This window comes from Mustela erminea, chromosome 5 (assembly GCF_009829155.1).
Source record: "Mustela erminea isolate mMusErm1 chromosome 5, mMusErm1.Pri, whole genome shotgun sequence".
In the NCBI taxonomy this organism is placed as follows: Eukaryota; Metazoa; Chordata; class Mammalia; order Carnivora; family Mustelidae; genus Mustela; species Mustela erminea.
This window is the reverse complement of record NC_045618.1, coordinates 118,263,535-118,287,693: the sequence shown is the minus strand read 5'-3', so window position 1 is coordinate 118,287,693 and position 24,159 is coordinate 118,263,535. Positions and strand designations below refer to the sequence as shown.

Below are 24,159 nucleotides of genomic sequence, written 5' to 3'. Positions count from 1 at the left end.
CCATCCTCCTCTTACCCCGCCTGCCTTTTCACCCATTCAATTTTCTGTCAGGTCCTTCAGAAGAAGAGGCACTGAGAATAAAGGAAAAGGAAACCCCTCAATTTCACTCTCCAGGAGTCAATGACATCATCAGTCCTTAGAGTATACTCTTTTTCTAGGTCATTTTCCATGAACAACAAAGTCCCTTCAGTTCATACTTTACAACTAGTGTTTTCTACCAGGATGCGTAGTTTAACAAATGAACTGAAGAGCTAACTTAGACATTTCCAAATCTCTTCAACATAACTATAGACACAAACGGACATTTTCTTGGTCACTGTAACGCTGTGCCTGGATGGAATCACATTCTGTGGATTTGCTACAGGTTGGTAATCATTCATGTAAAGATTTCCCATCATCACCATGAAAGACTGCGAGCTAGGCGTACAAAACTTTCACTGATTCATGACAATCGTGGAGCCATCGGGGCCACTGAAAAGTATAAAAAGTTATTTCCAATAACCACTGTGGACAAAAAATGTGATGAGAATCATATAATATTTTGAAAATATTTTAATATTTGCCACTTTTTGCCTGTGCTATTAATATATACATGGATTTAGTAATAAATATGCTACCATTACATAGAGTGCAATATCTTTAGTATTCATAACTGGTTGAAATTAATGCTGCTATTATCTTAAGAAAGGGATAAATAAATATCATGCCCAAGTTCCAAACCAATGCTCAAGAAGTTGTCATTAACAAAAACTATAAAATAAACAGGTCGGGCATCATCTTTTAAGCATGATTCTTGTAAACATAGCAAAGATTACTTCTCTCAGTCCTGCCATTTTGTGTGATGGCTTTAAAAGAAAACACAGCATATAAATCCTATCACTTCTTTTTTTTTTTTTTTGCATAGGGAATGAATTAATCATATTTGAAAATGCAGCAAACTTTCAGTGAAATGTCTTCATCACATAGCACTTGTTTTCTCTAGGAATTCGGAACTTTGGAGCAATTAAAAGTGCTCTGCATAAGTTTATAAAATATGCCTTCTGGATTTAAAATTTAACAGAAAAATTTCAAGACAAATCATAGTCATGATTCTAAAATACTATGTACATAAAATCCGACTACAGGAGGGCATGCCTCGCTGCAGACAACACAGTGTACGAATGTGAAGCACAGTGTTTCATAGAATTTCCCTTTAGATTTTCTGCACATTGGTGCCTAAGTGGCTAATGATTATGCCCATTCCACTTGCACAAACAAGGTAGAAAGGGGGATGTGAGAACAAATTTAAAGGGGATAATGGAAAAACTGGCAAAAATGCAGTACATATGCTTTAAACAGTGCACTTTATAAAATAGTTTGCTTTATTCATATTCTCTTATAAAGTGCAAAATTACTTAAAACAGAGACCTGTACCTTATTATTTTGCAATAACCATGAAAACAAATCACCAGGAAAGAGCAGTGCAAAATTAAAAACGTAAGTAGCTTAGCATGCATCTCAGAGAGATCCCAAATGCAGAGCATGGGACCTTAAGTTCCTGTACTTTTATTTTTTTATTTATTTTTTTACTTTTTAGAAAAAGATTACTAATAACAGGTTACCATCAGATGTAACCATAAAATAAAGACAATAAGTTAAAATCCTCTCTCAAGAAATAAGCATTGGCCACACACACAATTCACTACAGTATCATTCTGAAGACCCTCAGACATTTTTCTCTGAGAAATCACTGTTCAAGGGGTGCAAATCTCTTAAAAACCCAGGCTGTCCACAAGGCAAAGCAAAAGGTATCGTCATCACAGTACAAGTGACTCTTGCTGGCTGACATCTGGAAAACCCTCGACTCATTCCGTGAGCCGCTCAAACCTACCCGGTCCCTAATTAGATTTACAGACAGACACCTTTGCTCTTTCCAGAACAGTCCTGTTGGCATCATGCTAGGTCGCTAAACAGTATAACAGGTGCTCTATTCACAGTAACATTCTCTGTCCAGTGCTTTTGGACAAGGATAACCGACTGGGCTTTTCTGAAAAAAAAATTCCCTAAGAGGCAGATTCCAAAAAGACCAACAGGACGCAGTTTGAAAAGCGTAAGACATCACCTCAGGCACACGCTGAGGGCATTCAAGGTGCGATGGGTCGTCACTGATGACATTCCTACCGTCCCCGCACCACTCAGTCTGAGAACTGGAAGAGCGTATCCGGGTTACTGGGGTCCGCGGGGTTGCTGGGCTGCAGGGTCTTAGTGGGCGTGGTTTTCCCGTGAGAGTGAGAGGAGGACGAGTGAGAACTTTCGCTCGAGCTGCTGCGCGTCTCTGTACTGGTGCTGGTCTTCTTCATCTTCCTTCTCTTCGCCAAAGGGGCCTTGTCGACATTCTGAAGGCAAAAGCCCTCTCTCTTGTATTTGTTAAAGGCCTAGGGGAGAAAGAAAGGGAGGTCCTGTGAAGGTCAAGAAATTGAAGTTCTCTTGGCAGCTAGGGCTCCTAGCAGAAGACAACGTTCGGCACCAGTCACAGCTCCAAATTGCTCTGGGAACAAGGTCCTGAAAACCTTCACTCACAAACCTCCTGGCAGGGTCTGGAAGCTCAGGGTTCGAGTCTCAATGGCTCTGTGTAAATCACACCAGCCAGGCTGTTCAGGAGTTAGGGTTCTCATAAATCTTTTGAAGAAGTCGGTGTTACATTTCAATAAAAAACACATCATTACTTTTATTAGTTCTGTGTCTGAGATTTAAAATTCTGACCATAAAATCCCCAAACACAGCAGACTGGATCTGTTAGGGCTCTCCTCTCCACTTCGAGGTCGGGGTAATTGGGGTATATCTCGGATACTTCGTCTGCACAGAGAGGCTCAGCTCCACTTGCCTCGGCCTGGCTTTCTCCCCACGGCTTCCTGGCTCCACTTCTTTCAGCCTTAAGTTTGGGTGTCACTGGGGTTACTCTTGATAGCTTTGCATCCAATGTCACTGGGCAGTTGGGGATCATCTGAACAAACCTGTGGCTAATCTCTTCACACCTCAACATATCCTAGTTCATTAATTTTTAATCCATGTCTGCAACTGGAGAAGAAACGCTAGCCCTTTTCCTTTCTCATGGTAATCCCTTCAGAGGTACGTCACTTCTCCCTAACTCATCTAATTTCTTACACAGTTCTCTTAAAACCTTTGCATCTGCTTGGAACAGCATACTCTTCTTCCCTATCCCTCACGGTCATGAGGCTATGTTAGGTACAGATGGCGGCTGAGTGAATGGACTTTTCACATGTGCCTTAGTTCCTAATGTTTATTTATAGCTTTTAAAGAAAATGATTTAGTCTATATGAGAGAGAAAAGTTCCAACATAATGCATATTGTTTTCATTATCTACTCAACATTTTCAACTCTTCAAATATCAAACTACTGCCTCATCTCACAAACTCATCCGGAAGGTCAAGTAAGTATTTTGTGGGTTGGCAGTGACTCGGGTCCCCCACATACTTTCTGTTAATAAATGTGTTCTTATTACGGAGGGATTTATAAAAACACACGTTTTTATAAATGAAAAACGTGTTCATTTCTATTCTAGAATGAAAATAACACATTCTTTTAAATGTACCAAGAGCGTGTCTTGGAGGTTATGGAGTAAACATATCTGATTCCTTTTCAAACCTGCCCGCCATGTGTGGAGCACAGGGCCTTACGTGGAAGGTTGCTTTCACACAGGTTTGCACAGCAGCTCCTGAAGACCCTAGAATGTCTGGAGTCATCAGAGGATTTGAGGACAGCTGACTGCCGTCTTGAAGCCATTCGTTGTATCTCAAGCCCGACATTTTAAGCCTTTTATTTGGATCGACTGTGAGGAGTCCTACAGGAATAATTAAGATATTTTTATTTCATGATTTGTTTCAAACATAAATTTCAATGAGGTTCACATGACACAATGGTTCTGAGAAGGATTCAAACTCCTACAGAGTCATTACATTTTCATATACATTTCCACCCCTCAGTAAATCCTGAATGCTAACGACTAGGCCCACAATAGCCCGTGTCTACCGTAGGCTAATTGACTTCTCCTGAGAAGAGACTGGCACCCAACACAAAGACTCCTATTGGCGACTAGGAAGCTCCACATGAACAGAGGGTACCTAGATGCACTTCATTCGCGTGCAAACATCTTGTACGAGTCAGCAAGTGCAGTGAGCCACTAGAGATGGAGGCCCAAAGAGGAGCCATGAGGAGACACACAGACAAAAACCAACCGTGACAGCACCGGGAGATAAGCGCAAGAGTAACACCCCCATGCACAGCGTGTTGGCGACCCACGGGGAGATCTCTGACTGCAGTGTGGACACCCTGGAAGGCTTCCAGAAGATGAGTCCTGGGGGATGAGTACAAGTGGGCTCGATGAAGAGGGGTTCCCCAGGATTAGAAGGAGCAAATGTGAAGTCGTGCAGGAATCTGAGCACGGACACATGGGAAGAATTCAAAGGCAGCTTGAGGGGAACAGGAGGCAGGGACAGGCAGGGCCAGTTCCTCAAGGGTTCTGGATTTCATATGCTCCCATATGTGAGTCTGGCCAGAAGCTAACAGGGCCTCTCTGAAGGACTTTTAGCAGAAGAGAGGCATGGTCACACCTGTATGAGGAAGGTCACTCTGACAACTGATAACAGAGAGGTAAAGGCAGAGGCAGTGACACAAACCAAAAGGGTGCCATGGGCTCTTAGTAGAGAAAGGATGGCAGGAACTGGGGGCAGCCATGTGAATGGGGACGAGGGGGTGGTGAGGACGACGGTGAACTGCAGGACTGGGTGGCTGGCTGTGGAAGGTGAGGAAGGTGGGGGGTGGATGGTGACGCCCATTCTGGCTTCCTGGCAGTGCAAGAGGGGGATGGGGTGGGGCATCTTTTTGGGAAAAGGATAGTAAAATAATATCAGTTCACTTTGGAGGTGCTAGATTGAGATGCTGGTGGACCCTGCAGATGTGGACAATATTACAAGGGATAGTGTTCCGGTAAGAAAAAAATAAGGCTCAGTAGAGTAATCGGAAACCTTCTAGAACATACATGAATTCTTTAATTAACAAATACGTATGAATGGGTATGCCTCCACTTCAATCACTACACATCATATGCAATGTAACACTAGAGTCTTACCTTGGATCAAATCTTTAGCTTCTTGGGATACATTCTTCCAGGCTTCTCCTTCAAAGGAGAAATCTCCCTTTTTAATTTTCTTCATGATTTCCACCGCACTGGTGCATGTCAAACTTTTGTCATGAGATTGGAATGGAACTTGCCCTGACAACATTGTATACTATTAAGAAAAAAAAAAAAAAAAAGAAAAGAAAAAGAAACAAATGAGAATGTCTGCCAAAGTCATTGTCAAAGCCATGATAGTCATTTCATTACCAACTTCATCAGCATAATTTACCAAATACGACAACTAGCATTACTGGGTTTAAAAGACTATATAGCCTTCTTCTATCAAGGAAGCAACATTTCAACATTTCAAAGCCTTGTAAATAAAGTGAGACAGCTTATTAGATCAAAATTTAAAGAGCAAGAAGAACAAAACAAGGGCATTCCAACTACTTCAGAAAAGACAGTGCTACTGTTAACAAAAAGTTGAGAGATAGCAGAACCCCTCATTAACTTTTTTTTTTCTTTATTCAGTTCTACACATCCTTTCCTCAGGACATTAACTGTGGTTAAGGGCTTCAAACATTTTAATTTAGGCCTTCCTATTTTGGTTGTAATTACCACTTTCATTTTATTTTTCTCATTGTGGAGTTAAATGGAATGAATTCTCTAAAACCACCTGTTTTCACTGTAGCCATGTGTTTGAAGATTTATGTTTAAGGTTTTTGCCCTTTAAGAAGTCAACAGAAAAACTGGAAAGCTAAGTAAGGCTTGTCTGTGCATCAGAAACTAAATTTAAAACTTTAAACTTCTTGGAGGGTTTTCTCTCTGCTCGCTGAGAGACTTACAGGCCTGCGGAGGTGACAGACGGCCAAGAATGGTGGAGTGAGGTGACAGTGTCCGAGCACAGACACCATGGAAGCGCCACTCATTGAGGAGACAGCGGTGGTGTCAGTACGAGCCAGCTCACCATGGCGGTTACTCTCGAAGGGACACAAAGAGGAGGGTCTCTGTTTCAAGCCCGGCCCTCAGGTGGAGCTGTGTACCCAGGGAGAAGTCCCCGTGACCTGAAAGGACTCGGCCATTTCTCTTTCCTGGCCACGTGTCTGACAAGCACGGTCACCCTCATGATGCCAAGATGGTGATGCCACTCTCACACACCAGCTCTCACAAAAGATGGACGATTCCAGACAGGAAAATAAAAAGGACGTCAAAAGGGGAAAGCAGGAGATACGAGTAGGTGGGCGTTCCACAAACCCTGGCTGAGGACGACTGAACACAAAGGAACGAAGCCCCAGAAAGAATGGAGAAGACACCTGGCTCCTATGAGGTGACCAGAGACCAGGAGGCTCTGGGTGAATTTGGACTTTGTGTACCAGAAAACTGTGCCTGAGAGAATAATGGACGGAGGGTGTGAAGATTGAAGACACCGAGGAGAAGAGACCTCCGTTATTGACTTGGAGCAACCCGACGTGAAGATATGTGTTCTAAGGAGGGAAATGCGAAGACACCGGCAGAACAATGACAACACAATTTAAGAAAACCAACACCCTCCCTAAATCTTCTCGCCTTTACCCTTCATGCACACACAGTGACGTTCAGCACTTCCCCAACATCTCCCTCCTCAGACACCAGCACTGGCTTCCCGACAGGGACCCACCTCGCTGGTGTCTCTCAGGCTCTGACCTCGCCCACCAGGCCCAGCCTGTGAGGCCCCTGGGGTTCCCACCCCGTGCTCCACACCAACAGTTTCTTGGCCTCCCTGACGGCGCTCCAGTTACTCAGTCTCCTTAGAAGGTCATTTTCTTTCGAGCTGACAAAGGCCCACCCCCGCTCCGGTGTAACTTTCCAGGATGTGTGACTAGGGCCTCCGCCATCTGCCATCCTTACTCCAGAGAGAAGATCCATGGCAGGAGGGGAACATGAGCTTTTGAGTCAGTCAGACCTGGCTTTCTGCTTTTTTACTTACTAGCTTCTATTTTTTAGCTGTTTCGTTACTAGGTTGGGCAAATCAGTTAAGCTCTCCGAGGCTATTTCTTCATCTTTATCATCAGTGTGACAGGATGGAGCAACCCATTGCCTTTGGTAACAGCAGCAGCTGCTCAGCAGTCCACCCAACCTCCCTGTTTTCCCTTCCTCCTCCTCCTCTGGTTGGAAGGCAGTAGGGACCCCATTCGTGAGTCATGCAACTTTAAAGTCCCTTCCTAAAGGTCCACCTTCTAGATCACTGCTGGCACCAACTATCTTAGCCTGGGTTTCCCAGGGAGCAGAGTCTAAAGTAAAGGCTACTACACAACTGCATTAAGAAGTGTGGTCCCTTTGGAGGAAGAGTTGAGGAGAACAGGGAACAGTGTCCACACCAAAGGCATTGCAGGCCCTGGCTAAAAGGGACCAGTTGGGAGAGTGGCCACGCTGAATGTGGTACAAGTCAGTATGGGGCTGGCACTGATAAGCACTTACTTATCTGGTCAATAGATTCTTCTTGATTTCTACCAATAGGAAAGATCAATGCAGCACGTCTTTACATGGCAAGGACAGCATACCCTGTGCTGTCCAAGAGCTATGTGAACTCTCCAGCTCTGTTCTCATACAGCCTGTTAGGACTTTGACCATTCTGGCGTTCTCAAGAACCCCATGCTGGCTCTTGGTATTGATGTCTTCATGAAGGGAGACGTGGTGGGCAGGAACCAGCAGTGTCCTACATGCCTTCTAAGTGCACGAATGGCAGAGCGGGCGTGACAGACCGGACAAACATTCAGGGGACTGTCACACTGGTGAAGGGTTGAGAGGTCCTCTGGTTAGGGGCACAGAGCCTTGTCCCTGAAAGACAAACTGCTTGTACCTTGTACTGCTGAGAAAGAGGGATAGGATGTAGTGGGCTTCTTGGGACTTTGGTGACAGCATATATTGCTTTCTCAAGAAAACCGCTCCAATCCATTTATCAAGTGACTGGGAAGGCTACCAGTTTCAAGTGCGGCCTGGAGTCAAGGAGTTCCGCGGCAGGTCCCAGCTGTAACACAGGATGTCTTCCTACCGAGGCCATCGGATCTGGCTGACTTGAATGTGCTAGGGGTAAGAATGCTGTGCAACATCTCTGGCAAGTGCACGAGAGGAGTCGCAGGGCAGATGTAAAGGATTCTGGGGTGGGGTTCTTGCCTTCCGTGGCAGAGAACTACTCTCTGAGAAATAGCTCCTAGACGCTACTGGTTCCTAGCAGACCATGTGTGCCCACGGGAAGGATACCAAGACCAGTTGCATCGTGTGCCCGGACCAGCAGCTGCGCTGACTCAAAGTCACAGCAGCGATCCTGTGTATTGTGGACACGGCACACTGAGAACCAGCCCCAGGAGGTCTGGAAGGCAGGAGTAAGTCACATCCATGGGTGTGGGTGTGCGTTACCCATCTCTGCGGCCTCAACATTCTTAACTCAAACCAGCGGCCTCACTGAGGAAGGGTTCCCCATGACCAACTGACGGAGGAAGAAGGGAAATTGGGCTTGCTTGCTGGATGGTCTATTAGAACATGAAAAACTCAGTGAAGGCCCCTGCTCAGGACAATGCCCTGTGGTCGGAGCTCTGTTCTTGAGGATCAGACTGAACCATCAGCTAGTGCTGGGTCCTCATATCTAGATTCTTTTTTTTAGAGAAAGAGGTGGCGGGAGAGACAGAGACTGAAATCGGTGGGGTGGGGGGCAAAGGGAGAGGTAGAGGATCTTAAGCAGTCTCATTGCCCAGCGTGGAGCCCCACAAAGGGCTTGATCTCATGACCCTAAGATCATTATAGGAGCCCAAATCAAGAGTTAGATGCCTAACTGACTGAGCCACCCACGTACTGCCCCCATATCTAGATTTTATGGGTACATGGCCCACTTATAAAATTCACGTGTCTGTCCCTGCAAACTTAGAGCTTGCTTCATTAGAGGTCTTGGTTCATGAACTCAAGGGATCAGCTGCACTATACAACAGATGTGAACCATCTGCAATCCCTCTTTCTCTGCTTTCTTCCTGCTCCTGGGATTATGCGCTTTAGGAACAAGACGAGACATACTTTAGTTTCAGGTTCTGCTTTCTGGGGAGCCCAGACTAGAATACCTTTCTATTACTGATGATCATTTGATTTGTTTCCAGTTTGGGGCATTTTAAAACATGCTATATATTTAAAAAAAATTTTTTTTAAGATGTTGTTTATTTACTCATGAGACATGCACAGAGAGAGAGAGGCAGAGGGAAAAGCAGGCTCCCCACTGAGCAGGAAGCCCAACGTGGGACTCAATCCCAGGACCCTAGGATCATGACTTCAGTTAACAGCAGGCACTTAACCGACTGGGCCACTCAGGCACCCTACATATTTTTTCTTATACCCATCTTTTGGAATATAATAATAGAATTTCTCTTGTGTTTATTCCTGAGGATGAACTGCTGGGTCATTTGGTCTGTATATGTTCAGTGGACACTGCCAAACAGTTTTCTAAAACATATTCTACTTCTTAATTCTACCCTACTTCCTAACAGAAATGAATGTAGCTACATATGAGAAAGTAACCTTTATAAATACAGTTTTCTTGCTTTCTGATGCATAGTAATGTAACAAGCTGTCGGGTAGAAAAACTAATTCTCCATCTTTAGAAGTGTTTAAAGGAGACTGGTGATCAGGGACCTTGTAGAAAAGATCCCTGCTCTGGATGAGGCGGAAATAGACAAACTTTAGCCTTTCTTAACTCCAATCAATATCTTACAATTTTAGTTGATTACCCAGGAATCAACTTGTGTTGAAAAAAATTTTGTGCCTGCAAGTTGTTTGCAAATGGTGTGGCAAACAGTATTTACACACTTAAAGGTATATATCTATGTGTTTGTGACCGTATCTATATCATATATATGTATGTACCTGTACATACGTACACATACACACAGACAGTGTGCATAAGACAGAAATCGAGAGAAAGAAAAAGGCAATGTGGCAAAATGTTAGACATTCACAGTATTATTCTCTATTTTTCTGGATCTGAAATTTCCAAAATAAAATTTTGAGAAAAAAGTAAAACAATAAGATCTCCTAAATAAAACACTTGCAAGAATTATGTTTTAAATGGAATTGTATATGCTGGCTGGCTGCCACAGAATCCTATCCCACATGAATACTCTGCATTAGGGGCTCAATGTTTTGTGCATCCGAAGTTCATATGTTGTGGCACTTGGGCGGCTTAGTTGGTTAAGCGTCTGACTCTTGGTTTTGGCTCAGGCTGTGATATCAAGCCCTGCGTCAGGCTCCCTCAGTGGGGAGTCTGCTTGAGATTCTCTCTCTCTCTCCCCCTGCTCCCAAGCACGCATACACAGTCTCTCTCTCTCTCTCAAATAAATAAATCTTAAAAAAAATTTCTATGTTGGAGACCCAACTCCCGATGTGACTGTATTTAGAGATAGGGCCTTTATGGAGGTAATTAAAGTCACATGCAGTCATGAGGGCGGGGTCCTGATCCAATGGGATTAGTGTCCTTATAAAAAGAAACAGCCAAGAGCTTGTGCACTCGCGCTCTCTCTCCCAGCACACTCACGGAGGGAAGGCCATGTGAGGATACAGAGAGCAGGTGGCTGTTTACAAACCAAGGGGAAAATCCTCACTAGACGCCAACACTGCGGGCATCTTAGTATTGGACTTCCCAGCCTCCAGTCTGTGAGAAAATAAATTTCTGTTGCTCGAGCTACCTAATCGGAGGCATTCTGTTATGGCAACACCAAGCTAAGCCACTGGGTAAGCTCTATTTTAATTAAAGTCATGTATGTTTCTGACAGGGACTGCATACCCAGTGAGGAAGACTGGGTTGTAGTCTAGCCATAGGAGACTATATGAAGCAGCCTCCCGGTGTATTTATTTTATTCAACGGGGGTGATGTAAATTTTTTTCATATTATCATAGCCACATTCATGTTTATTAGATACAACCCCATTGATTTCCTTTCTTTCTTTTTTCTTTTTTTTTTTTTTTAAAGATTTTGTTTTTAAGTAATCTCTATACCCAATGTGGGGCTTGAACTTACAATGCTGAGATGGAGAGTTGCATGCTCTTCTGACTGAGCCAGCCAGGCGCCCCAAAAGGCCATCGATTTCTAAGGCAATCAGGAGACTCCAAATAAACTTTATGCTTGTTACAGAATCGCTGGGGCTTTGTGTCTAGAGCTTCTGGAGGCATGCATTCATGTGTGTGGAAAAGTCTGCAAAGCATTCTGGTTTTTTGTGACTCTTTAAATTGTGTGCTAACTTTGTTCTATGTCTGCATTTCATTGTATCTCTAAAAGGCAAAGTTTCTTTTAAAACCACAATCGCACCACCATGATCACACCTGAAAGAAATTAGTAGTAATTCCTTTATATCACCAGTAGCCAAACGGTATTCAGATTTCTCCAGCTGTGTCACACACATGTATATATCTACAATTACAATTACATCTGTATGGCTCAGAGTTTGAATTTAATAAATAGAATTAAAATTAGAATTTGTTTGAATCAGAATTCAAGCAAATGTAAATATTGTTTCATAAGTGTCTTTTGGTCTATAGGTTCTTGGGCTACCTTTTTTCTCCCAGGAGAAACTGGGTTATTTGTCCTGTAGAACTTCCCACAGTCTGGATATTGTGACTGTGTTCCTGTGCTATAAGTTCCTGTAAGCTGCTCTTTGTCCCCTGCTTGTCTTAACAACTTGACGAGTAGATTGAGAGAGAAGCATGGCTTCCAAACCCATGCTATTACACACTTATTTCCATGGATATGGCATTCGGAAGCTTGAAAATACCGGTCCGTGTGTCTAAGACTCTCTTTTAAAACCTTAAAGAGGTTGAGGATTACCACTGACCTATATTTAAAGTAAAGGCTCTTTTACCAAGGGCAATTCTATACTATTGCTAAAATTGGAAAGCTTTTTATTTAGACTAATTTTTTAGGAGAATGCTAATGAAAATATAAGAGGTTTTAGTCCTTGAAACTCTCAAGTCTATAGGAGTTATTTTTTATTTGAAAGATCTTATTCATAAATATTTAATTTTAGTTTGAAAATTATAAATGATGACTTAAAGTTGCTGAAATGAAAACCATTTAAAACTTAAAAATAAAAGAAGAACCATCGTTCGGGGATAACAGGCTATAGCCACTGGGGGAAAACAAGCTGACACCAAAATAAACCCCAGATGGAGTGCAGATTTAAGTATAAAAAGAAAATATAATTCTAGAGGAAAATTTAGGGGAATGTTTTTGTAATCTTGGGTTGGGGTAGGGGTGGAGGGACATTCTGACATCAAAGCCACATATTGTAAAGGAAAAGACTAACATCTTACTATATAGAAATAAAGAATTCTCCATTTAAACCCTCCTAACACCCAAAAGAAAATCCCATATTGCTATAAACAATGTTTTCAAACAAATGACCCAAAATATCTCCAATATCAATGGCAGACAAAGGATTAAGATCCTTCCCAGAGCTTTACAGTAAGAAAAATTTCTGCACAGGGGGAAAAAAAAAAAGAAAAATTTCTGCTTAGGAAAATAGGCAAAGCTCATAAACAGCAATTCATAAAAAAGAAAATACAAATGTCCAAATACTTGAAAAGATGCTCAAAACTGAATATTCATCAAAGAAATATATTCAAGTTATAACAACAGTGGGAAATAACTTAAGATTGAAATCGATAGTATCTGATGTATTCGCACACAGTTGATGAGAACATGATCTGTTAAAGCTTCTAGAAGGAAATCCAGGCATATATGTCAAAATAAAGATGTGCGTGTCCTTCTCCTAGGAGTCTATTCCAAGGAAATAATGAGACAAATGCAACCACATATGTTAAAAAAAAAATCATTTACGTAGTCTGTAATTAGCAAAATACTAGAAAACACTAACTGCTGATTAGTAAAGAAATGGTTAAATGAACTCTAGAGGTCCAAACCACATGCATAATATAATCTCATTTGTTAAAAAACCCACATAGTTGACAGAAAACACACATAATATGGTGGCGGTAGGCGGGGTGGTTAGGAGCAGGGGAGCGCGTACACATCATCTTCACACAATGAGATTATGAGTGATTTCACTTGTTCCTTAAATCTTTCTGTATTTGTCTGAAATTTTCTCCCTAAGATTATGCATTACAAATTACATGCAGAAAAAGTCAAGCTATTTTGAGAAGAAACATGCCAAGGTTTTTCTAGCTTAATGTTGTTTCTGATCACGGCAGCCAAGGACATTTTGTGAGAAGCATGCTTACCACAATTACTATAAGCTACTATAAATATTTCTTGTTCTAGCAATTAATTTGTTAATTTATCCTAAATTATCTTCTTTAATTATATTTTTAGTCTGAAAATCACAGAATGTATTTTTTTGAACATTTTCCTCCTAATAAGTTACTTTACCATTTTCACATTATATCCAATATGCCTATTTTTTGAAAACAACTTCTTTGAAAAAAAAAAAAAAACCAAACCTATATAAATTCCTATGCACATAAAACGCAGGGCCTCCAATTATTTCAAAATAAACCAAAATGAAAGTTTCTACATTGTCTCCAGTGTAAATTTTAAAAAAGGGAAACAGTCTTGGGTTAGAGCCTTCATAGACTGTACAGAAAAGAAACCCATCTGCCAATTGCCCCCCACAATCTGAAGAAAAACAGCGGAGAGAGAGAGAGAGACAGGTAAGAGGCCATCTGGAAACTGCCTAGGTTTACTGGCTCTAGGGAAATGAACTCACCAAAATGACACCCAGGCTCCAGAGGTCACAGGACTCGTCATAGCCGTTATGATTCAAGAGCTCGGGGGCTGCATAGTGCAGGGTGAAGCAGGGCGTCTTGAGAGGCTGGTTATCAGGTGGCTTTAATCGTGCAAACCCAAAATCGATTACTTTGATTTCCAAATTGTCATTTTCATCAGTGAACAATAAATTCTGCAAGATACAAACACTTTAATTAGTCTCTCGTGAAACTGTCCTGGGACTTGGGGATGCCATTTTTGTAACACCATTTATCTATACACTGATACTGGACTCGGGCTCGGAGAGAGGTCTGCTGGGGAGGGTCTCTGGGAGCTTGATGTCGGTGAACTGTTGTTCTCTGCCTTATGCTTTTTTTGGATTATTTTAATTTTATAATGTCTTGTGAAACACTTTTCAATCGTAGCACACCTCTTCCCATGTTAGAAGAGCCTTTGTCTACATTTTTCTCTCTTGGTGTTGGCCCTCTACCCTCCTTCCTCAACCTCCCTTCTGACCTGGCTCACATGCTCCTACTCCTCGTTTGGAGAGATCGCCCAAACTGTGCCACCAAACTGAAGTCAGGACTCTTTCTATTTTCTGCTAACATGTTTTCTTTCTGTTCCTTAGCATCATGGTATTAGAAAGTTAACATCTTCCTCCCCCATTAGACCATCACCATTCCCTAATGGCAGGGATTATGTGTTCACCACATTTATGACTCTAGTCCCAAAACCGGGACACTCATATGGTAGGTGCTTTGGTAAATATCCATCCATTGAATGAAGTCATAAATAAAATAGCTGTCTCTAGTATATCTTATTAAAGAAGACATGGTAGGGGCGCCTGGCTGGCTCAGTTAGAAGAGCGTGTGACTCTTTTATCTTGGGAGTGAGTTTAAGCCCCACGTTGGGTGTAGAGATTACTTGAACAAATTATAAATCTTCAAAAAATAAAAAAGAAAGAAAGAAGACATGGTAAAGACCTATATTACATTTCAGAAATATTTTCTCCCAAACAGTTAATACTTAAGCATTTTTTGATGCTAATGGATATTATCCCTCAGTCATTCAGAAAACACTGTTTCCTTAAATCCTTTGTCTGCCAAGGCTTCTCAGTCACTAAGGCTTTACTGTATCGTTTTTGTGTTTATCACACATTTAATAAATGCTAACCATCTGATGCACGGTCACCCCTTTTTTCCGTCTATAAAGCTAGTACCCACAGTGGGTGAATCTGCTTACATTTTCTTCAGACATCCTGACAAAACCTCCTATGTCTTTGTATTTATTAAATTATTCCTCAGATCTGGAACATCATTTGCTTTGTTACTATTATTCCAACTAAAATAAAAGACACCACAGAAGGCTTCATTCATACCAAGAAGAAAAATCTTCTACACCTTTCATTCAAAAGTTAAAAATGAATAAAGTGGGAGGAAAGAAAAGCAGAAATATTAAAAAGTTTTCTTAAATGTTCTCCATACAATGCTTGATCCTGAATGCGTGATGGAATTACAATGTGGATACGATGGAATGTAAGGTTCACCACCACTAAGTGAGAGCTGGGGTTCACGTGCTTGCATTCTGGAGAAGTCTCAGCAAATGGCTCCCGAGTGTCTCTGCGGTGTGAACCTCCCCTGGCCCCTGGCTTCATCCAGTCTGCTCAGCCTTTGGAAATGACTTCAGTTTATGCTATATTAAGGCTGGCAGAGGACTTCCTTAGCCGCAGTTCTTGAAATGCAGGAGACTCCGCTCTCCGAGTGGAGCTGGGTGCGCATGGGCGAGAGTGGCAAGAAGCAAGGGCCATTCAGCCTCACCTCAAGCTCCACCTGAAACTAATTTGATGCAGTTTTTCTTAATCTTTCAAGGGTATGGGGTCCAGTTTGAAAAGTACAAAGCAGCCCACGAGGAATGTCAGCCAGCTTCTAAATTTGTCTGCTTCTCACTCAGAATTTATGATTTTGCCTAAGCAGAAAGCCAAGGCCACAAAAATATAAACCAAGAGATACATAATCAGATCTTAAACTATGACATCAGTGGGAGAGGAATTAAACTTTTAGTTTGGAAGTAATATACTCTACGATTTAAAAGTCCAAGTGAAAACTACTTTATTATGAGGATGTTAGTACAAAGGCACATTTTCCTTTCTCCACGGTCTATTTTGATGTAGAGCTGCTATCACTGTGGTAGAATGTCCCAAATAATATGACAATTCCTGTTTCAGAGGATTATTTGAAAGAAAAGGTTTGTAACAAATAAGAAGAACTAAGCAACATAAGTATCTTTTTTATCAGGAAAATAGGAAGGCAAATTTAAATTCTGTTGGAGAGGACAGTTGCCTCATTTGAGACTCATGGGATGACAGATGGCCAGTTATCAAAGAATAAAACATGTGAAAATGAATTCTATACAGTCATGGAACAGATCTTTTCAATTAAAAAAATTACATGCTTGTTCCTTGTCTATCAAGAAAACATTTAAGTGGTGTGCTTTCACATTTAAAAATAGATCGCTAATCTCTGATGTACGGAGCACCATATTTTCAGTGGGTGTTCTGTAGGAGAGTGAGAACTCGGATGAAGGAAGCAGAGGGGGAGCTACCATAGTTGCAAGTTCATAAAACACAATTCACTTTTGACTAATTACTAGTAATATGAATAACAGTAATAGGAAGTCCACAGACACAAGTTTATATGCTTTAGAATCAGTCAGTTATATTTCGATGCACAGAAATCCATTTTTAGGGGCACCTGCATAGCTCAGTTAGTTAAGCATCTGCCTTTGGTTCAGGTCATGATCTCAGGGTCCTGGGATCGAGCCCCACATCAAGCTCCCTGCTCAGCAGGGAGTCTGCTTCTCCTCCTCATCTGCCCCTCCGACTGCTTGTGCTCTCTCTCTGAAATAGATAAATAAAATCTAAAAAAAAAAAAAAAATTCCATTTTTAAAACATCCTCTTCCTACCAATGATCCAAGATATTTTAACAGGCAAAAAATGGTGCTTTCAGAGATATATTCTTTTGTGGTTTAACACAAAAAATGAACTCCAAATAAATTATTATTTAAAAAAATTTGACAATGCATTATAACCACATGGTAATTAAAAATGAAGTTCTATTTTAAAGAGGAAACATGTGTAATTTTGCATATGATAAAGGATGAGTCACTGTTATGCTTTTATAAATTATTGGGTTTTGTGTTTTAATTTTTATTATTATTTTGATGATTTCCTAAAAGGGGGAAACTTTCAGATTTTTGATACTAAACAAGGACATTCTGGAGCCAGAATCTTTTCTATTAACCTTTCGAAAGAAGAAATATATAAATAGGGGCTGCTTGCGCATTGCTACACAATTCTATACATATAATACGTGAGCGAAGAGAAGCACATATAAGGGCGGTACAACTAATTAAACCAAGACAATTCTTTATGTTTAAATATTTAGAATAGAATTATATACATTCCTATTCATGAGCTAATCAATTCGATAAAAATGAAAAAAAGCTTTCATAATACACCATTTAAAAAAAACCATCTAAAATGGTACACATATAGAAAGGATATTATTTTCTGCTACAAAAATTTCCATTACTATTTTTGGCCCACAACTGTTGCATAAAGTATTTCTTCCATAAAAGGCTCTCACATTTACAAATATAACCTCAAGATGATCTGCTGGCAAAAAAAAAAAAAAAAAAAGAAAATTTATTTTAGACTAAAATAGAGGGGAAAGAAAATCCAAGAAACAGTATCTCTGCAAGTATCTCTTTAGCAGAAAGCTCTAAACCATGAAACAAGAAAAGCCCATCCTGCGGCGGTGGAGGGGGAGGGGACGGGGTTGGGACTGAGGCTGGACTGAGCCACAGGAGGGAGCACGGGTCCCGTGATACCTCTGGCTTCAGGTCCCGGTGCACCACGCCCACATCATGCATGTGGCTCACGGCCGAAACGAGCTTCCGCATGATGTAGCTGGCTTCCGTCTCACTGAAGTGTTTCTTTTTCTTAATGCGTTCAAACAGCTCTCCCCCGTTCAGAAGTTCCATCACCAGGAACGTGTGAAGCTAGAGAGGAAAAAAAGAAGAATGCGGAAGGCTTTCATGAAGAGAAGTGCATTTACGGATGAAACATTCCTGGACAATTAACTATCGTTAATAAATTTAGATAATCCCTTGTTAAAATAATCAATAGCAAGCCTTAATGGTGGAGAGGAAAGAATTGAGGGATAATGTGGCTTTTTTAGAATTCTATTTTGGTCATGGAAAATTTCAAGTGCTGCAGTGAAATCTTTATATATCCCTTCCTTGACTAATTCTTTCATTTGAATTCCATTCCAACCCTCTCTATCAAGTTTACATATCTTTCTTTTTAAAGTGTGGCTTAGTGCTGATAATAATGTGAAAGTGTCTGCTTTAAATAATGGAGAAGATTAAGGACAGAATATGGGCAACTGCCCACAGGAGGCCTGACCCACCCACTGAATGGCAAATATATCTTTTTAAAAAGGTATTGTTTCATGAAGTCCCTCTGAACCTCCTGTGAGAGCTTAATGGATTAGTTTTGGGGTTCCTTGTTAATATCCATGGCAAATACCCATAGCTCAAGGGTGGTGTTTTTTAATTTTCATTTTTCTTTAAATAATTGCTTTGCATACCAGTGGCATTCTCTTAATTAAATAGTTTAAAAGTTATTTCTTATGCCTTGCATACATGTCCATAAAGAAAATAACAAGGGCAATCAAAAAGCAAAGAAACTGTATCAGCTCTCAAATGAACACAAACATAGTTTAAAAAGATACCCAGTCAACAGATTTAGGTGTTATGTATTACAGAACCAACATCATTCAGCGAACACACTTCCTTTTGAATTAGCAAAATCCAGGGGGAAAAAAGCTTCATAAAAAAGGCAATTATCCTGTACATATAGGGCACATTTTAAAAGGTGAACATTTTAGTACGGGAGTTGTTTCCAGGCTACAAGAGATCAAGGTGATTTGAGTTTCTACATACAACAGATATGGTCGAAGTTGAAGGTCTGCTACAAGCATATGCCAGTGAGCTTTAAAATAAAAAATGGAGAGCAATACCTGTAAGTAGTTTAAAAGATAGGTTTTAGAGCGCCTGGGTGGCTCAGTTGGTTAAGCACCTGCCTTCAACTCAGGTCATGATCCAGGTTGCTGGGTTCAAGTCCCACATCAGCCTCTCTGCTCAGTGGGGAGTCTGCTTCTCCCTCGGCCCTTTACCCTGCTCTTGCTCTTTCTCTCTCTCAGATAAATAACATCTTTAAAATAAATAAATAAATAAATAAATAAAAGATAAGTTTTAGAGTCAAACCTGGAATGCTGCTTCCTTATGACCCTGGGGACGCTACTTAACCGGTATGAGCTTTAGTACCCTTACCAATAAAATAAGTAACTGTGAGAATATACATGAGACAGTTGGATAATTGGTCCTCCAAAGACATCCATATCCTAACCCCCAGAACCTGCAGATGTTACCTGATAGGGTAAAGGGAATTTGCAGGTGTTATTAAGGATATTGAGATGGGAAGAGTGTCTACGTTACCCATCAGAGCCAACAGTATGGGACAGGAGTATGGAGACAAGAGATTGGAGTGATATAAAGAAGGATCACAAGCCAAGGGATGTGAGCAGTCTCCAGAAGCTAAAGAAGGCAAGCAAACGGAGTATCCCTTAGAGTCTCCAGGAGGAACCAGCCCTGCTGATACCTGGACTTTATACCAGTGAGACTGATTTTGAACTTCTCACCTCTAGACTGTATGATTATAAATTGGTACTCCTTAGGTTTGTGGTAATTTGTTACAATAGCAAGAGGAAATGAATACAGATCCTGGTACACTAAATGAACTCCACTGCCCTGGCGTTGCTGAAGACCCACCCTCATTGATTTCACCCACTGAAGATCACCCATTGAAGGAGATCGTGTGCACTTGGGGATGATCGAGGCCACTGTTGTCACCTACACTGAAAAAAATCACCCAAGGTATCAAGAGTAGAATATAATACATTTTAATATATTTGTACTAGTATATATAGGATTATATCATGAGACAACTTGTATTAAGTAACTTTTTCTTTTGAGAGAGAGAGAGAGAGATTGAGTGCTGGGGGAGGGGCAGAGGGAGAGGAGAGAGAATCTTAAGCTCCAAGCCCAGGATGGAGCCCAATACAGGGCTGGATCTCACAACCCTATCATGCATGACCTGAGCCAAAACCAAGAGTCGGACACTTAACTGAGCCATTCGGGTACCCTTCAGTAACTCTTTAATATAAAAATAACAAATGATAAATTTGACCTGTGGTCTAAGTACAAAGCTAGGGACACAATTCCTGGGAGCTGACATCTGCCTGAACATTAAGAGACTGAGTGTCTCTGCGGGGATGTAGGTAGGCACAAGCGCAAAACCAGAGGGTGGTGTCAAAGGTCATCCTTCAGTGCCTTGATTGATCATGGAAATCATCTTCAACAGGAAACTGTCCAGGCTCTTTTTAAGCACCTCAAGTGGCTGGGGGACTCATTACTTCTACGGCAGTTGGGTAGCCCAACAACGTGGAGGCAAGTGGAGGGGCATGTCCTCACTCCCCCAAGTCCTCACATCAAAGATGTCCTTTTTCTGACTATGAGAACCAGAGAGCGAAGAGATGACTGTGTCATTTTCGGGTGCTCCCTCCATGTTCCTGCCTCCCCTAAGGCAGCAGAGATCTGAAGTTGGGGTGCTTGGGTCTAGAGCTCAGCATTACCGCTTATGAAGTGTGAGGCCCTGTTATTTAATTTCTGCGAGTTTCTGTTTTCTCCCCCCATGGCGTTACTGTAAGGACTGAACAACACATGTGGGAGCCGGGACAGTACCTGGCCCACGTGAGGCACACGATCAGGAAGGGCAGCAGTTACTGGGGTTGAGATATATGGTTGCTGGCCATGGCACCCGGGGGAACTTTCGGATTGCCGACAACTGAGCCATGGCCTGCCCAGGACATGGTGTTACAGGAGCACATGGAGACAGCCCGGGCCTGGAGCCCAGGTTTTCCTTGTGATGTAACTACGGACAAGTCTCGTGACCCGTCAGAGTCCGTTTCTTCTTCGGTAGAGTTAGGGTAAGCCGCATCAGGACTGGGTCTGGCTCTTGCGCTTATTAGCATGTTGTCGCAAATAGGACCGTGTCCTCTCATCCAGTCCCAGGGGGAAAGGTAACTGTAACAGAGCCGATTTTGTCATGGGAGGTGGCAGTGGAGGGGCTGAGGAGAAGGCATGGGCCCGACACAGTGGCATTCCTCCCACGAGCAGAGTTACAGGCTTCTGGGAGAGCAGGGGGCGGCGTGACCGGGCGTGCGGTCTGGGTGGAACACGCCATCTGACGTAAGATGAGAGGAGCGTCTTTGCCCTTCTGCTTTGTCTCCCTTCTTCAGCTTGCACTAATGAGGCTTACAACTCTCTATGTTCCATTCTGGAAGTGAAAAGAAGGTTGAAGGCTGATAATAAGTGGGCTCCTGAGAACTCTCCAGTGATGAAGCTACAGTGGGCAGCAGCTGAAAGGGTGACAAGCAGAGTGCAGCTTGTGACAGCGCCCCCGGCTCTGGCTCCTCTGCCCTTGGTCCATGTCCTAGATGCCCACTGAGGGGGAAGAGCAGATGTGAAAGGATGCACGGGTCTGGGGGAGGGGTAAGAAATTTCTCCGTCTTCTCCAGGGGCTGGGTTCTATCCCAAGTCCCTGACTCTGACCTGGCAGCACCAATGAACCTGGAAAGAAGTAAAACCCTCGTATGCCCAGAAAAGTCGTGTCAAAATACCTGATCGTGAAAAACTTCGTGCAGCCTCACGATATTGGGGTGTCCTTCACAGAGCTTCAGAGCTGTGATTTCCTTCTGAGTATTGGCTTCCATCCTGCAAGACGAAAGCAGTCAGCCTCCACGTACCTACCCCTTCTTCACCAAGTTTTTATGTCTGGATTGTCCCAACCTGAATTTTGTGTTTGTTGACAGTGCGTTGGGAAGGTAACCGTTAGTGTCACAATGAGGTCTCTGTGACAGTAATGAGTCATCCTACCCCCACCAGAACAAGTATTGTGTTCTTCCCGAGACAATGATTATTTCTGAGCAGAAGAGAGCCAGTCCTACGAAGAAATTCATGCCTGGCTTGCCTTGACGTTTTGGTAACAGGAATATATAATCACGGAGGTAATCTGGAGTTACCGAAATGACGAGCTGGGTCTCAAAGCTACCAGAAAATTGCTAAGCCATTTCAGAAGAAAAGTATTTCAAATCTCTAATTATTAGGAACAGCAACAGCTGCTGAGCACGTCTGATTGCCACAGACGATGTTCTCGCAGGAACCTCGAAAGCCCGTCACCCTGCGATTTACGTCTCAAATGGATATACTTCACCAGCAAACATCTATTAGAGTCAGGTGAGCTAATGAACTGAATGGCTACGCCCATGGGTGAAAAGCTTTATAAAAAACCACTGATTTTAAAATAAAAATCCTAATTTACAGAATTCACTGACCAGGATGAATCCATACAAAAGAACGTCACGCACGGTCCTACCTTTTGCTGATTATTTTGACGGCGAATGCTTGGTTACTTTTTTTGTGTGTGCACTTTCGACAAATTGAAAAACTTCCCTCTCCCAGCGGCTTGTCCTTCAGATCCAGGTCGTAGTGCTGATAGAACGGGGAGTCCTGAAAAGAGACCAACATCATTTAACTTAATACTAGGAATGCAGAGGGATAAATGACATGGTCAAGTAAAAAACATTATTAATGTTAATAAATATGCATGGGATACATTTAGAATCTTCTAACATTCATCATCCTTTTAGCTGATTTCTACTTTCACCTATAGAACTTTTTAAGACATCATTTGCTAAGGAGTTCATTGAAATGGATGTGACTAATTCTCTAAGGCAAATATTGCTATTTCCACTTATTCATTTCCTAAAACGGCGTCTTAGTCAAATGGGAAGTCTCTTCCGTTCACTGGCCTTGACAATGTTAATTAGTGTTGGTATTTAAATCATACTGATGTCATTGAATTAACCACGTCTCTACCTTCATCATTGCGCTCCTGGCAACATTGGTCACCCCAGGACGTTCAACTCCCATGTGAAACTGAAGAGGGTCTATGACAGCTGCATTACGCTTGAACAGAATGGAAGGAGCAACGAAGGAATAGCCCTTCAAAAGAGAAGGAAGAGTGAAGAATGAGGATTTGCAATTTTCCAGGTTAGCCCAGACCAGATGTAATAATTTTTTTCTAAAAACAAGAAAAAAGACTGAAAAACGTTCAAATATGTGTTAGGATGACTCTCATTTTATTTTATTTGTAATCTAAAATGCAAGGTTTTTTCAAATCAACAGAAAAATGCTTTTCAGAAGGAGATAATGCCATCTTCTGGTAGAATTAAACCAACTCAAAATGAAAGGCAGAAACACCTTCCTTTCTATTTCATCCCCCGTATCTGACTCATGGCTGTAATTCTTCTGCATTGCTGATAAAAGGTCGCATACAAACACAACCAATGTCTCAAAAAGGGTAGAGTTCAAGGTCTTAACAAAGTGGTCCAAGGGCTCTTGCTTATTATTATTTCAAAGGCTACAGTTAGTTTCTAATTTAGCAATTATTTGGCTCATTATACTTTCGTAGACTAAAAATTTTAAATTGAGTTTTGGAAAAGAAATAAAACCAAATATCAGAAGGATGTGTTGAACCAAAAGTGGTATAGTGATAGATAATTAATCTGTTCAAGCTAGAACATTCACTAGTTCAAAGACCAGTTTTTAAACATCTCTGTGCCCAGCTATGTGCTAGACGTTAGTGTCATTGAGGTCCAGAGACACAGCCCAGGTGACCAGATTATACTCATGGGACGGACACTTAATGGCTGCCAAGGAGGGAGCTCTGACGCCATTTAATACACAGTATTGCAAGTCTGAAGAAGATATTTTTCTAAGTAGAAAATCTTTTCTAAATCTTCAGGAGTTGGAAAGCAGTTGACATTATTCACTGAAGATAAAGAATCAGATAACAATTTTTATGAACCGGAGAAAATTTATATGGGTAGAGGTAAGATAAAGCGGTACTGTATTTTTCTATAAGAGAGCCTGAGTGGAAATAAAATTTCAAGTGAAAAAAATCAGCATGCTTTATATAAAAAAACAACAACAACACATAAGTAATATCTACTATTTAACAGACCATAAGCTTCAGTTAATAATGGGCAGTATCTCTGTATTTAATAATATAGAGACAATATTGAAGAGATTAGCAATCTTGCTTTTAAGATGTCAAGAACACTG

At 41.6% G+C, this 24,159-nt stretch overlaps 1 protein-coding gene across 6 annotated transcripts in view; it reads right to left on the bottom strand.

Annotated features, from left to right (window-relative positions):
- Positions 1–534: 534 nt before the first annotated feature.
- Positions 535–24,159, bottom strand: part of RPS6KA5 (ribosomal protein S6 kinase A5) — a 175,502-nt gene continuing 151,877 nt past the window's right edge. For all 6 annotated transcript variants that reach the window (XM_032344675.1, XM_032344676.1, XM_032344677.1 and 3 more), the window contains 8 exons: positions 22,912–23,037; positions 22,409–22,542; positions 21,654–21,747; positions 17,740–17,910; positions 13,852–14,043; positions 5,129–5,288; positions 3,678–3,841; positions 535–2,414 (listed from right to left, as the gene is read on the bottom strand). In XM_032344675.1, coding sequence (XP_032200566.1) covers positions 2,175–2,414; positions 3,678–3,841; positions 5,129–5,288; positions 13,852–14,043; positions 17,740–17,910; positions 21,654–21,747; positions 22,409–22,542; positions 22,912–23,037 — 1,281 coding nt within the window. In that variant the 3' untranslated portion in view covers positions 535–2,174. The remainder of the gene's footprint in view (positions 2,415–3,677; positions 3,842–5,128; positions 5,289–13,851; positions 14,044–17,739; positions 17,911–21,653; positions 21,748–22,408; positions 22,543–22,911; positions 23,038–24,159) is intronic.